This window comes from Manis pentadactyla, chromosome 2 (assembly GCF_030020395.1).
Source record: "Manis pentadactyla isolate mManPen7 chromosome 2, mManPen7.hap1, whole genome shotgun sequence".
Classification (NCBI taxonomy): Eukaryota; Metazoa; Chordata; class Mammalia; order Pholidota; family Manidae; genus Manis; species Manis pentadactyla.
In genome coordinates, this window is record NC_080020.1 from 33,592,091 (window position 1) to 33,604,410 (window position 12,320).

Consider the following 12,320-nt stretch of genomic DNA (forward strand, 5'->3'; position numbering starts at 1 on the left):
AGCTGCTGACCTCCCAGGAGCTGGGGGCTTTGCTTCTCAAGCACCTCTCCTCAGCTGTTGGTCACAAACCCCTTATACACCTTGTCCCTGATGTCAAATCTGTGTTTAACAAAGGTTGTGACTGGCAGCTCAAGAACAGCAGATTTCAACTTTCCATATGTTTTGTCTTTACTTAAAGCCATTATAAGTTCATTCACTGAAGCTTTGTACCCCTAGTCTGCCAGCTGGAGGTGTCCTGATGGTGAGAAAGCATTATTTTTAGCTGAAAGAGTCAGACTTGCATGAATGGGTGGCTCCCCTGTGTGGGCGTGGGCATTTCCTATCACCGCTAACATCCCCTGAACGCAGTTCCACTCCTCTGCCCTCCTCTGCCCGGAGAAGGTGGCATCGCCGATGCATGTCCCGGGGGAGGCACGGTGTGCTGTGTGGGCGCCTACTTGGGTGGATCTGCCAGCAGCTTTCTGAGGAATGTTTTGCAGTGAATGGAGGCAGAAAGGCAGAGTGATGAGGAGCTCAGGCCCTGGAGTCACACGATTTGGGTTCAGTTTTGGCTCCATCCTTACTAGCTATGTGACCTTGAGCAAACTGGGCCCTAATTTCTCCACCAATGCAAAGGGCATAATACTGACCTTATAGGGTCTGCAGGAGACTTGATATGCATATATCAATGGAACGCATCCAGTACAGAGTATATGTGTTTACAAGTATAAATAAATAAACATAAGAAACAAGGCTGAGAAATCCCAGGTGGGTGTGCTGCCCTCCTGGCCTCCAGGGCCGACCTCCATCGTGAAGGGGGGATGAGTTGGCAGCTGCATGAAGGCATCGTGAGGAGCTGTGTAAGCCAGGGGTTAGGGCCACCCTCCCTGCTGGGGTTTATATTCATCCCCACTGATTACTGGCTGCCTGGGGGCAGATGTTTACTCTCCTTCACTTCAGTTTTATCATCTGTACAATGGACATCATACTAGTCCTCAGATTTCATCAAAAGTTGTGAGGATCAAATAAGATAAAGCATGCTCAGTGCTTAGCACAGTGCCTGACGCACTTAGTTCAGTGCTCAATAAATGGGAGCTGATCGTTTTTCTGATCCTATTTCCCTGTGAGCCACCTTAGGAATCCTGGATGCATCCTTTTCCCCTTCTGAGTAATAAAGTGTTTGGGGGAATGGAAAAAGGAGATGAATTTTTGAGCCTGAGTTTGAAGCCTGCTTCTGCCACATACCAATGCCCGAAGTCAAGCAATTTCTTAACCTCCCTAGCCTTTGGTGTTCTCGTCTATAAAGCAGTGGCCACGAGTGCCCATCACACCATCCTGCTGTGGCGGAGGAATGAGGCTATGCTGGTCAGCATCACAACACAGGTCCAGCCCACGAGACGAATGTAGGAAATGGTGGACCCATTTAAAAGGTGGAATTTTTCCCTCCTTGAATAGGAAGACCACCTCAGTTCTTGGTGTCTCTGTTATCTCCCATATTCCATGATGGAGATGAAATTGAACAATTTCAACATGAACCAGATCAGTCTGGTGGCATTTTGGGGTTTCTGGTCCCCAGTAGTAACTCCTGGGCCTGCGGCCTATGAAGCCCTGACCTAAGGGCCCTGGTCAGGCTGCGGCTCACTCCTCCCAGCTGCCAGCCCCCCAGCCCGTTCAGTCCGACACAGGCAACAGGAAGGGAAGGTTGAGTGACCTACTTCAGGAGAAGGCCAGTCCTGGGAGGGACCCTGCAGTGGAGAACTTGCTAGAGTCCACAAAAGACTGGTCTGATTATGGCGACCACAGAAGTGAGAGAGGAGAAAAGAGAAACGATGGCATTAGTAAGCGGAAACAGTATTCTCAAGCGAATCCGAGGCTGAGCAGAGCTGCTAGAGTGGGAAAGAGGACTGACTGCTCAGGCGACTCCAGCAGAGGAGGGGCGCGGAGGGCTGGGGCCAGGGCTCAGGAGAGCAGACGGGAGGGCACGGGGAGGTGGGGGCCGAGAGAAGCAGGCGGTGCCAAGGCTGCTCCCCGCGCTGCAGGACAGGTTTGCTCCAGGCCCTGGGCGGGTGGGGGGGTGGGCATCTGGCGGGCCCGGGGGGGCCTGCGGCTTACCTTGCAGGCTGTTCCCGTTGGTGCTGGTGCAGGTGGGAGGCGGGGAGGTCTGGGGTCTGACGACTGGCGCGAAAGCACTCTTCTGTTTCACGGCCGAGACCATGTTGGCTGGTGAGAAGGAGAAGATGCCCGAAGAACTGCTGCAGTTGGAGGGGAGGCTCGTGGAGGAGGCCATGGTGGGGCTGGATGGCACGACTGAGAGGGGCAACGGGAAAGGAGGAATCAGCGCCTCTCCCCGCATCCTGGGGCCTTTCCCTGGCCACCCTGCTCGGGCCGCCCTTCCAACACAAGCCTTCCCTGCACTCCTGGGGTCCCGTCCGCTTTCATCATTTGGTACTCGGCACGCGTTGCCTTTTGCTGTGGTGATCTTTTATGTGTTTGCTGTGGGCCACTGTGTGCCAGGCAGGGTGCTAGGCACTGGGGCATCCCAGGCTAGGAAGCAAAAGTACTCTTCTGAGGGGCAGAGTAGCACAGAATAGCGACAGAGGTGAGCACAGCCAACTATGTTGAGACAGGGGAGGGAAAACCAAAGAAGGCTTCACAGAGGTGTCAAGAGCAGCATTCCAGGTAGGGCCTAAACTGAGGTTCTAGCAAAGGAGCTGGGGGTACAAGAGACAGGAGGAGGCCAGCCTGAGAGGGTGTGGTCACCAGTAGAATGAGAGGTGTGAGGAGCAAGGATGAGTCGAATGAAAGGCCAGGATTCCAACTTAAGGTGCTGGCAGATGGCATTTTGTATGTGTCCCTTTCTTCCCCATGAAGATACAAGTACTTTAATGCTCCACAGCACAAATATAGACAGATAGGAGGCCAGGATAGGAGGATAAATAGACTGTCACATGCAATATTTGTGGATGATGCAGAACTATGTACAAGTGAAAGTCCCAAATCCTTTGTATCCCCCATGGCGCTGTACATAAACGCTTGTGGATTAATAAGCAGTAGGATAGGAGCCTTCTATAAATACTCACAGTGTAGTAGTAGTGGGGATGTGAATTATCAATGAAGGGAGAACCCTAGCAATTCAGAGATAGAAAACCTAGCTGCCCGGGGATATCAAAGAGTTGGGTAGATGGACATTCTCTACCAGTCGCAGTCCTCCCAGCCCGGCCTTGCATCTTTCTCTAGCTGCTAACAATCTCATGGTTACTTCAGGAGACAGAGATTTTGCACATGATGAGGCTTCTACCATCAAGACCAATATTTCCATAAACTCAACTTCTAGTCCTCCATTCCCTGGGGAAAGTGTGAATTCTGTCCAGTGATTTTTCAGGCACTGAATTCAAATTCTAGGTACCTCCTTCTACTGTACGATTTTTTCACTTATGCAATAAACATTATGTATTGCTTTATCATTCACAAGAATCTTCATGTCTTTTCATCTATGTCATTGGCAAAGTGACCTTAAGTTGGGGCCCATTACATCCTCTGTACACCTGAGCAAGCTGAGCAAGCTGAAACTCAGAGGAGAGTTTAGTGATGTGCCCAAGGGCCACAGCTGGAATGCCGTGTGTCCAGGAACCAAATGCAAATTCAGGGCTCTTTCCACTATGCTACCCTGCAAAGGAAACAGATCGCCAGGGGAAAGGCCCCCTTCCCAAGAGACCATCAGAATCCAAACTGCCATTTAGGTGGTCTCCCCTTTGGCCCTTTAGCCCTTTGGCTCTGGAAAGCTAGGAGAGTGGGAATCAAGTGGGTCAGAGGCAGCAGCTGCCATCAGGGGGAGATGACCCCTTGTGATCAGCCCTCGGCTGTTACACAATCCAAACGCACAGAATGCTTTACGGACGGGAACACGGAGCCACCATGCTCAGAGTTTTCACAAACATTTTCTAAACTGTGCTTTTTCTTTTAATGAGGCCAGCATTTTTATACATCTCTTAGGATTTGTAAATGTGAAAACACGCTCAGTGATAACACCCATTTAAATTGCAAAACTCCTGCACTAGAGGTTTGATTTTTAAATATTCGTAGACTTGAAATCCTGCTGGTTCACTGAGGAAGGCAATTAATCTCCTTGGCAAACGCAATCATTATGTGTATTTAGAGGTGGGGAGTTTGAGGGGGGCGGTTCACAGAGGAAAGGGTGAAATATAGTCAAGCAGTTCCATTTGTTATAACATTATTAGTTATCAGCCACCACACCAGAAAGTGTGTTCACCAGTGGAATGTCTTATTTTATTTTTTATTCTGTTTGGAATTTTTCAACATGAGTGGCTTATGAATAATTAAATATTATGGAGGCAAAAATTCAAATCAGCTGGGCTTTGTGTTTATTGTTTTATTTGCATTTATGCAGATAAAACCGTCCCATCTGAGAGCCTTTTTGAGAATTTAATACTATATTTGTGAGCACTGAGGAAATCAATTAATGGAAATTAAATGTTCAAAGTTTCACAGTCTGACAGATGCAATCTCAGGCTCACATCGCTGGGTGTCTGCACAGGCTTGGGAAGACAGAACAATCCAAGCCCCTAAATTGAATTGCTACCATATAGCAATTAGTTTATTGATTTAATTAAGAATGCTACCTTTTAATTTTCAGGTCATGATTGAAACATTTTCTGATTGAGTAGTGGGAGAACCCTGAAATGGTAGATCTATGAGAAACAATCTTTCAATGAATCAAAATCTCATGTGAAACTGGCCCCAAACATTGACTCAAGAGCAAACAGACATAATGCCTGCAGATTATTTGGGCGAATTTTAAATATTCAACATGCTGCTGATTCCCAAGAAGCAAAATAGAAATAAAAATTTAATACACACTGAGCGTAAAAAGTCACCCAGAAAGTAAAAGGCCCTATGTGTTACTTTCAGAAATAACTGGTCTCAAAGACCAAGAATGACCTTTCATCTTTCAAAGCCTTAGCCCTCTCCACATGTCCGCTATTAGAGGTAGCATAATTTTTAGTGTTTTTAAGCCAAGACTCTTTTTTTAAGAAAATCATGAATATTCCTTCATGTAACAACACATCTTCTATCATTCCATAAAGGCCTAAGAGTTTGGCCACATTTTACAAAACCGGAGAGTCACCCACCCAGTCCAAGATAAACTTGGTTATCTACGTAAAAATCCTCAGAGGGAGACCAAGAGATTGTAGGGACACAGCCCACAACATTTTATATGTAAAGATGCCTGTTCCTTGAAGTTATTTAGATACAAAGTAAACACTGTACTGAAAAAATCCTTTAAGCCAAACTTCTTTAAGACAGGAACAAAGCACTGAAGAACATTTCTTTGGTACATGTGTATTTTTTGTCATCTTCCCAGATTTTTGGAAAAAATTAAGTATGTTTTTTTATTTTTCCAGTGTTTTTTAAGTCTACATGAAACACAAAGGGGAAAAAATTCCAAGCATTAACATAATAAAGGAGTCATATTCCTAAAGGGAGAGATTTGAAGCTATACTACCAACACCACTTATTATTATCAGTTCATCATTATGATTATTACTTAGATTTATTGAATGTGCCTCTCATTGGCCAAGCATCAGGACAAATTCATTTCAGTCATTCTCTTATCAGCGTCTATATGGAGTGGGTGCTAGTTCCTTGCCCATTTTACAGATAAGAAAACCGAGGCTTGGAGAGATGAACTTACCCATGGCCCCCAGTCAACAACTAGTAGAAGCAGGAGTCAAACCCACCTTCACCTGATTCAAAGCTTGGGTTCTTATAATGACCTCACAGTTCGTTTGCAGCAGTGTTCGGACAGTTAGGGGGGCTCTGGAGAGGAAGATGAGCAAGGGGTGGGGCAGAGATTTCTGCTGGAGACCGTGGTGCCTTTAGTAGCATTGCCTGGATCAATGCCTTGCAGGGTGGAGACCAGCACTGTGGGCCACACGGCACGATGCCCATTCTTCAAGCAAACACGTGCAGAAAGACAGGACACTCAGCTCTACTTACTGGCATAGGGCGAGTTGGCAGCTGAGCCGTTGAGGAAGGTTGGGGAGCCGCCCAGATTGGACATGGCGGCAGTGCCGTATCCGTTCATGCTTGTGGTGACGGAGTTATAGTTGGTCTGCTGCGGGGTAGTGCTCGGCACGTACCCGTGCGGTGATACGCTGCTTGAGTTGCGGGTGAAACCTGAGGGGTGGGGGCAAAGAGGGGGATGAGGGAGGCAGTCCTGGAAGCCTTGGGAAAGGAAGGTCTCTGCTCTGGCCACCCTCGCCGCCCCCAGAGGGAAGGGGTTCAGTGATTCATGTGCGTGGGTTGGTGGTGCCAGCTCTGTGATTAAAATGGGAAGCGAGCGAAAGATACATTTCTTAGGAGATCATAAATACTTAGCAGGGCAGTAAGAAGTGGCAATGCAGGGCCTATAAATTATCATTTTGGAGCAGAAATAAATCGCAGTCTAAGAGATGTACCCTGGAGTTAACAGGTTCCTACTCCCTAGGCGAGGATGATGTGCTTTGGCCCCTCAGAACTTTAATTCCAACCCTCTTTGCGATCTGTCACTCATGGTTTATGGTGAAAGTCAGAGAGATGGCAGGATGCATGCCTCCTTTCTAGTCCCCATACCTGATTCCCAGATGTGAGAGCTGGAACTAAAATTCTACAATCATATTTGATACAAGCTAAGAATCACCCTTGATGGAAAAAAATACTTTTTAATTAAAATATGCCAAATAAATGGGGGGAGGGGAGGTGACCTGAGGTTGGGAAGGAGCAGGGAAATGGGAAGGGAGAAGAGCAGGCTCCTGACCCTGATTGGTGGCCTGAGACGCCTCGGAGACATTCACAGCCAGTTGTCCACTGAAGGAATTCACTCCCATCATTCCTGCGTGGACCGAGGTGTTCGTGAGGGCCGGGAGCTGGCTGTGGTTGCGGGGGACACTATACAGGGCCTCTGCAATGTCAGCTGCTCTCTTCAGAATAATTTCCTAAAAAGTAAAAGGAATACCCCATCAGCCACCACCAGTCAACTATCAGTGAAACCATTTTTCAGTTGCTTACTATATGCCAGGCACCCAGCTCGGGGCTTTGAAAGGTTAACTAAGTGAACTTCTGCAACCTCTTGACAATCCTGAGTTTAGTCCCATCATCAGCAGGCCCATGTCCTGAATGGGGGCCCTGAGGCTCCAGGAGGTGCACACATCACTTTGGGACACTTGTCTGTATAAGGACAGCACTGGGCTGCAGAATTCTGTTTGTGTCACTACAAGCCCATTGATAGCACTGTGGGGTTCCCTTCCCCACCAATAACACATAAGAACTCTAGGGTTACACACACACACACACACACACACACACACACACACAAACTGCTACTCATCTCCCCCACTGAAGTTAAGGGCAGGTCATAGATGACTGACCACCTGTGCTCCTGAGTGTGAGTGGGGCTGAGTGCCCTAGACATCGATCAATTCAAGTGACACGAAAAAGGAGTGAATGATTTCTCAGACTCTTAGTTTGCTGAGCAGTTTGAATCACATATATGGAATTGCTCTATGAAATGAAAGTAGACAATAATATTCAGGCCTCGTTATACTTTTTAGGAGAAGAAATTAAACCCCCTTTTGCTCCTAAATTTGCTTGAAAACCTGAGAGAAATAAAATAAAGCACCAGTAATTCTCTTCCTCAATTATGAAGTACATTCCCAGGGAAGATACATTTTAAATGGAATACCTTTTCTAGTAAGGAAAATGATTCCATAGAAAAGGCAATGCAAGATTTACAGAAGAGAGAGGAATTGAAGAGCCTTGCGACATGCTATGCCCAGATGGCTTGTACTCTCAACTCATGCAAGTGGCGTGTACATTTTCGTGCTTTTTCGTCACCATAAGGAGTCTGATATCTCAGCTGAATAGCCTGCGCTGGCCTGAGCCACGCACGCTCACCTGGTTGTTATGCGGCATGCCGTACAGCGCCTCCACCAGGTCCGCCGCCCTTTTGAGTATTACTTCCTGTCAAGAGAAAAGCAGATACAATCCTCTGAGTGAGTCAGGTTGTCGTTATCTTTTCACATGATGGCGTCCCTGTTCCCTCCGGCCATGCTTTGCCAACATACTGCTTTAAAGACAGTAGCCTGAAGAACCCCAGAATGGAGTTAAATCACCAATTTATCCCTGTTCACATACACATTTAATCGAGTCAAAAGGTGAGCATCATTGGTACTGCCAGATAAAATACATCACTCAATAGTCTGCCATAGGCACGATAAAGTACTCATATGTTTATTGCTGAATACAACTGCGAGGTCATTTACTAGATTACTACAATCGATGTCATTCAGTGCATGTTATGAATCCCTAAGATGTGTTTATTTAGCACTTAATTGCTTATTCCAGGAACCATGACCTTATCAGACAGGTCGTTTCGAGGGATTTCCAATCAATCTTCGGCAACTAGAAGCATGTAGCATTAAACTTCTTTTGTTTATCTCCTGTGTGTGGCAGAGCCATGATATGAGGAGGTGACATAGTACACCCACATACTGAGGACATGCATTCTTTGTCAGAAGCTCTTACAAAAGGATCCTCCTGCCCCAGAAGCTCCCTCTCCACCAGTTTTCATGACTGGCAGAGTCTGTTTCTTTTCCAGCAATTCTTTGCTATTTCAGTACTGTTTATCATCTTCCCTATTTGCTCATTCATTCTCATCCTAGATAGATGCTGTGCTGTTCATTTCAGTTGAAGAAAAATTGTCTCCCTCTTTTCATTTAGGTGGACTTCCATGTTTAGCTTGCATGCTTGTTTCTAATAATATAGGGCACTCACAGAAGTGTTCGTGGTGGTAATTTTTTTAATCTAACCCATAGAAACTGTTCCCTCTTTATTCTGCCCTCATTTTCTGCAGATTCATTTACCCTGGAATGTGAAAAGGAAAGTTAAGCTTGATACATGTAAAATGGAGGCTTATCAGAGAACCAAACATAAAGGCACAGTATGATCATCAGAAGTGATTTGCAAGGAGATGTGTTTACAATTTTTTTTTTTTGGCTGTGGGTAAAGTTTCAAAAAGAAGTTGAACTTTAAATATTTTACACAATAGATTTCTGCATGGAGAATGGAGAAGCCGTGCTGCTCAGTTTTCATATACTGTAGACACTGATCAGAAAATAGGAATATAATTGCATTCATTTTGCTGTCACCATAGCCTCTTCAAAATCCTTGAACAACTCTTGAAATGACAAGCTTTTAGATACATATTAGCATTTTTCAATTTCAAATTCTCTATAATATAAAATAAAATAGTTGTCATACTGCAGTAACTACTTATGACATATATAATGTCCTAAATTCAAATATGAGATAGATGGGTTTTTAGTTCTCAATAAACATTCATGCTTGCCTTAAGCTGCTAGACCCCATTTATAAAACAGTAGTTATTTTTCATATAAGGAGTGAAAAGTATTATATAATCAATGGCATTTGAGTCAATACATCTGAAATAATTTATTTTTTAATGCAAGCTAGAAGACAATTTACCACTTTTTGTTTTCAGTATTGTCTGACTACAGCAGTTAATAATTTACTGTGGCCTGGGCACACAGACCTCACCCCCAGATCAAATTCAGCTTCCGCTGCTTTCACTAAAACCTCACGGCTTTATCTGGCTCTTAGGAAATGATTAAAACAAAACAGGATCGAGTTAGTTTATTTACTAAGATTTGACTTCTCTAGATTATTTCTTCAAATAAATATATCAGTGTTTGGGCTTTGCAGAGAAGGTATTTTCCTTTCTTTTCATTGTAGGGGGAAAAAAATACAAGTCTCCTGTTTGTCAAAAGCAAGATGAAGTACAACTTCAATCTTGAACACTCTCACTGAGGACTTAGAACAGTGTTTCTCATTTAAATTAATTTCACAGAACCAGGGAAGAGGGAAGTTCAAAATAAACTCCAAGGTCTTTGAAGTTTTTGTAGACCTGAAAAAACACCAACTATCAATATATGCTATATATTTTAATCTCATACATTTTTGGTGATAAAGATTTCAGTGACATAATCCACTTGTTTCTTTTTCTCCTTATTCAATACCCAGGGCTCTTGTCACCATTTAATCTTCTGAAAATGAATCATGTGAATCTTGCTTCCTGAAGTTGCTTCCTTCTTCCCTCCGTAAAGCTGGGGCCTGATTTTCCACTAGGCACATTTCCGTAGGGGGTCATCAGCCCAGCATCCTTCACACCAGCAGTCCTGAGGGGAGAGCACCTGGATTTCTTGTCCTGGAAGTGACTCCCTCAAATTATATTTTACGCATTTCAAAATGTCCTTCACTGCAATATCAGCTCTCGGGTTTAAGGGTGAGCCCACATTTGCTTCAGCTTTACCAATGTGATCCAGCCTCTATTAGTTATTTCTGCAAATGGGAAGGAGAAAGGAAATTTCTGGGTACTCTATGAGTTCGTACAACGAACCTGCAAGGTGCTTGGATTTTGGTGACCAGAAAATTGCTCTCACCTCCATGTCATTAGGCTCCCAGTGAACTAGCCCCCAAGCGTGTTTGTGTTGGGGATCTAATATATTGCCTTTCAATCAGAGCTGAGAGCCACTGAACACACAGACAGAACATGACGAGCAGGTCAGGAAAGCAATAAAGATTTTACAGAGCTGTCCAAGGTGCTAAATTTACTCAATAATGGGTTTGGCACCATAGTGTTAACCTCTCATTTACTACCAGTTTAAGGGACTAAATTGAAGTAGCTGACTTCATTTACCTTGAAATGTATATTTTATGACATTATGTAAGTAGATTGAAAGGGCACCGCAGTTTTAACAATTTAAAGGCTAAAGCATGTTTAAGATGAAACTTGAATATTTATTGTATATTGCACTTAAAGTATATAGAATGTTAAAATGTATTGATTAAATTTGTAAAAGGCATTATAAAAATGACAGGTAGTATAAAAGATGTATGCTTTTTAAAATCAAATTGATAGTGTATGCTATCTCTTCTGTGGTCACAAGTGTAATTTTTTTGCAGTTTTATATGGTAATTTGAAAAATCTGTAATTTCACATTAGGAAATGATTGAGCGTGGGATGTTAAAAAAAAGAAATTTCCCATAAGAGGAATAGCTGGATGTTTCATATAATCTTTTGTCTCTGAAATTGTTTCTAAATTCTTACTTTTTGTGGCATTACGAGGGAGCATAACATAAGGATCCTTTCATTCTAATATGTAATTTCAATATTTCTGAAAAGAGCTCTTGACTAGTACTAATATCTAATTTTTCAAGGTGTTTATTTGTCAGGAGAAATTTTCTCTTCTTTTCATAATGTTTAAAATATCTCCCTGCTTGCCATTTAAAACATGAGGGTAGAGATTAGACTCTTTCAAGACAATTAATCCTATCCTTGGATTTAAAAAAATCCCACTGGGGAATTAAGAAGACAAATACTAGTATCCTAAATATTGAAAAGCCCCAGAGTCTCCTTATAGAGTTAATGCTTGTTCTCCGATCTACATCCTGAGACAGGCTATTTTTCTTTTCATGGCCTTAGATTTCTTCTCTCTTAAAGAAACAGAAAATGTTTACTTCTTAGAAACAACAACTTTGGGCTGATCTATTTCCTTCCACAATTAAAATCTGACTCCACCTGTCTTGCTATGACCATTGGTTGATGATGATGTGAGTGGGGGTCTGCAAGGAAAAAAGGAGATAAGCCATACTATACCCATTTAGAGTCTACAGAAACACCAGGGTCACTCACAGACGAGTGTAGTTCAGAAAAACAGTTCTTGCGTAATTGTTACGGGTTTTACTTATGTTTTGGAATCTTTGTAACAAAAATGCTGAATGGGCTACAAATAGAGAGAGAAGACTCATCTTTAATTCCCCTGTTGCAACCCAATCAGTTAGCAAATAATTCTTAAGCTTCTTGTTGCCCCTAATAATCACACACTGATTTCACTCTTCAGCCCTGTCAAGGCACATTACCTTCCCAGAGTTAAGGTACAGGGCTCTATGGAGATTACAAAAGATTTTTCCCCATCATCTGGTCTTAACCTCTCTGTCCTGTTGTCTCTCCCTACACATCTGAAGAACTGCCCCCTGTTCTGGGTTAGCTAGTCCTCTCTAGGCTGGGAGTAAAATGCTGGCTCTTTCCTACCTCCATACATTTGCTTATGCCCTTCCTTCCTTTGGAAGGCTGGCTTCCATCTGTGCCTGTTTACATGCCTTCTCATCCTCCAAAGCCTGTTAGTGAAGGTGCTGGTGCTGGTGGTGGTGGTGATAAAGTATAATAAAGATAGCTGCAGTTTATTCAAAGTGGAACAGTAACT

At 43.7% G+C, this 12,320-nt stretch overlaps 1 protein-coding gene across 11 annotated transcripts in view; it reads right to left on the reverse strand.

Moving 5' to 3' along the window:
• EBF1 (EBF transcription factor 1) overlaps positions 1–12,320 on the reverse strand; it is a 376,768-nt gene that overhangs the window by 6,739 nt on the left and 357,709 nt on the right. For 6 of the 11 annotated variants that reach the window (XM_036915412.2, XM_057491234.1, XM_057491220.1 and 3 more), the window contains 5 exons: positions 7,933–7,998; positions 6,797–6,974; positions 5,998–6,177; positions 2,092–2,286; positions 1,695–1,763 (listed from right to left, as the gene is read on the reverse strand). In XM_036915412.2, coding sequence (XP_036771307.1) covers positions 1,696–1,763; positions 2,092–2,286; positions 5,998–6,177; positions 6,797–6,974; positions 7,933–7,998 — 687 coding nt within the window. In that variant the 3' untranslated portion in view covers position 1,695. The remainder of the gene's footprint in view (positions 1–1,694; positions 1,764–2,091; positions 2,287–5,997; positions 6,178–6,796; positions 6,975–7,932; positions 7,999–12,320) is intronic. The other 5 variants (XM_036915948.2, XM_036916029.2, XM_036915586.2 and 2 more) reach the window with 1 other exon arrangement.